We start from the raw sequence: 2,500 nt of genomic DNA on the forward strand, positions 1-2,500 counted from the left end.
TCCCGTCCCTTCGAGGGGTTTTCCCGTGCGTTAAAATAATCGCCGTCTTAATTATTCTTTCGCTCTCTCTCTCCTCCTGTTTCGCCCCAGGTACGACTTCATCGAGATCCGAGACGGGACGGCGGAGTCGGCCGACGTGCTGGGGCGGCACTGCAGCAACATCGCCCCGGCCCCCATCATCTCCTCGGGGCCCTCCATCCAGATCCGATTCGTGTCCGACTACGCCCACCAGGGGGCGGGCTTCTCCCTGCGCTACGAGATCTTCAAGACGGGTGAGAGAGAAAAAAAAAAACCCGACTCTCCAAAGAACGAGGTTTGTGTACGGACGGGGATGGGGTTGGGTGGGAAATGCGTCTGATAGGCTGCGGCCGTTTCTGCGGCATTTCTAAGTGATTGATAAGTCATATCCGCAGAAACTGGGATGTTCGGGTCATGAGCAATTGACTGGCTATTGCAAACATGGCTATTCATTGGGAAATCTGCTTCTCATATAATTAATTTTCCCTTTGTGGGGTTTAATGGCTCAAGTCATCTGCTTTTGTGTTGCGAAAGTCTTTGTGTGTGACACGTCCCAGATCCTTGCAAAATGTCATAATAAGGACTTTGACTGTCACTTGACCCGCTTCAAATATCCCGGAAAAACAACTCGGCGCACGCCCGACGCTACCTCAGCTTCCGGAGCCCGTGACGAGCTCAGCTGCAGCGGAGGTGGAAGGAATGCAATGTTTTTTGTTTGGGGGTCGCTTAAAAAAAACAAAAAAAAAAACGATCTTCCTCAGACGAGCCGCGTGGCCAAAGTAAACTCGCAAAAAACACGGCCCTTCACCCCCAAACTGCCCCCCCCCCCCGACCTCGACGCTCACTCTCGGGGCAATTAACGTCGGCAGAGGTGCCGGAGGAAGCAAACAAAAAGTGAAATTGGAACGAGATGTGAGCGGCGGGGGCGGAGGGGGGGTGAAAAAAGAGGCTTTCTTAACTACTTTCATGCCCCGAAAAGCATCTGAGGAATGCTTGTCTAATTGGAGCGAGATTTTGTAACTTCCTCTTGGGAAATGTGCTGTGGGGGCGGGTGGGGGGCGGGGGGCGGTCATGATAAAGAGGGCTCCCGGTGGGGTCTTGTTGTTGTCGTCGTTGGCTCGGGGTCAGAGGTTTATGGGGTAGAAAGACGGATGGGCGTGACGGTGTGGAGGTGGTTTTTTTTTCTTTGTGCGTGTGCCGAACAGGTGAAGTGCGCTCGGGAGGGGGGCAGGTGAGGCCGTGGGCGTCTTATTTGTTTTTTCGGTCAACAGGGTGGTGCCGGGCGCCATTTTTTGGCGCATCGGTCTCCTTTGGCCGCTCGGATTTGCGTCTTTGTCGACAGAAATCGTGGTGGAACCCTGCGGCTCCGTTTGGGCTGGGTGGGCGCGGGCGTGCTCGCCAAACCTCCCACGTCCCCGGGAAAAAAATCCTCAAGTCTCCTCTGGATTCGCGAGCGATGAATGTGACCCACTTTTGACATTTGGCGCCGGTACCAAAGGCGCCGGCTCACGCCTTGACAAATGTTACACTTGCATAGATTGCATCGATCCCGCGCACGCAAACACACATGGATGGATAGACGATGGGGGCTGCACTTTTCATGGCTTTAATAAGATCTCGCTATGCAATGGGGCGGGCAAAAGAGATTGTGGCCGTGTGTGTGTGTGTGTGTGTGTGTGTGTGTGTGTGTGTGTGTGTGTGTGTGTGTGTGTGTGTGTGTGTGTGTGTGTGTGTGTGTGTGTGTGTGTGTGTGTGTGGGTGGTTCCAGTGAGTTGGTTGTGTGGGATTCCGTCTTGTCTTTATGTGTGTGGAGGTGGGAATTATGGATGTATGCACGTGTGAGTCGGTCTTTGTGCTTTGTGGATTTGGGTCCATGGATCACGGGCGCACGCGTGTGTGTGTGCGCGTGTGTGTGTGTGCGTGTGTGCGCGTGTGTGTTTCGACACAAGTTCAGAAGAGAGACAGACACACCGACTGACTGACGGATGGACAGAAATCTGAAGCTGACGGAGAGGCAGACAGCGTTTGAATGTGAGGTGGAGCGACGGCGCTGGAGGAAGAGGGAGTCAGAGAGTAAAAATGTTATTCGGGGTGCGGAGGTGATGGAGCCCACGTGTAAATTACGGTGCTTCCTCCGCCTGTGCTTTCCTCCCCCCATCTCTCTCTCTCGCTCTCTCTCTCTCTCTCTATCTCTATCTTTCATAAGGAAAGACATCCACACCCTAGACATAGTGTAGTGCGCACCCATGAAACACAAACACACACACACACACACACACGCACACGGTTCAAGGACATAAACAAACACACACACACACACACACACACACACACAAACACACACACACACAAACATACACACCTTATTGTAAATGGATAAGAAGTGTAAATGAATATGAAGGACATCAAAGCCGAGTTTTGGAAGAACTCCTCACTCGGGCTCACCTCTGTGGAACACAGAGAACGTGATTTGCGAGAGAGA

The 2,500-nt window shown here is 52.8% G+C and overlaps 1 protein-coding gene across 3 annotated transcripts in view; it reads left to right on the forward strand.

The window, feature by feature from the left end:
- Window positions 1-2,500, forward strand: part of nrp2a (neuropilin 2a) — a 79,760-nt gene that overhangs the window by 27,307 nt on the left and 49,953 nt on the right. For all 3 annotated transcript variants that reach the window (XM_080024552.1, XM_080024553.1, XM_080024554.1), the window contains exon 3: window positions 91-272. In XM_080024552.1, the coding sequence (XP_079880678.1) occupies window positions 91-272 (182 nt within the window). The remainder of the gene's footprint in view (window positions 1-90; window positions 273-2,500) is intronic.

This window comes from Zeus faber, assembly GCF_960531495.2.
Source record: "Zeus faber genome assembly, chromosome: 2".
In the NCBI taxonomy this organism is placed as follows: domain Eukaryota; kingdom Metazoa; phylum Chordata; class Actinopteri; order Zeiformes; family Zeidae; genus Zeus; species Zeus faber.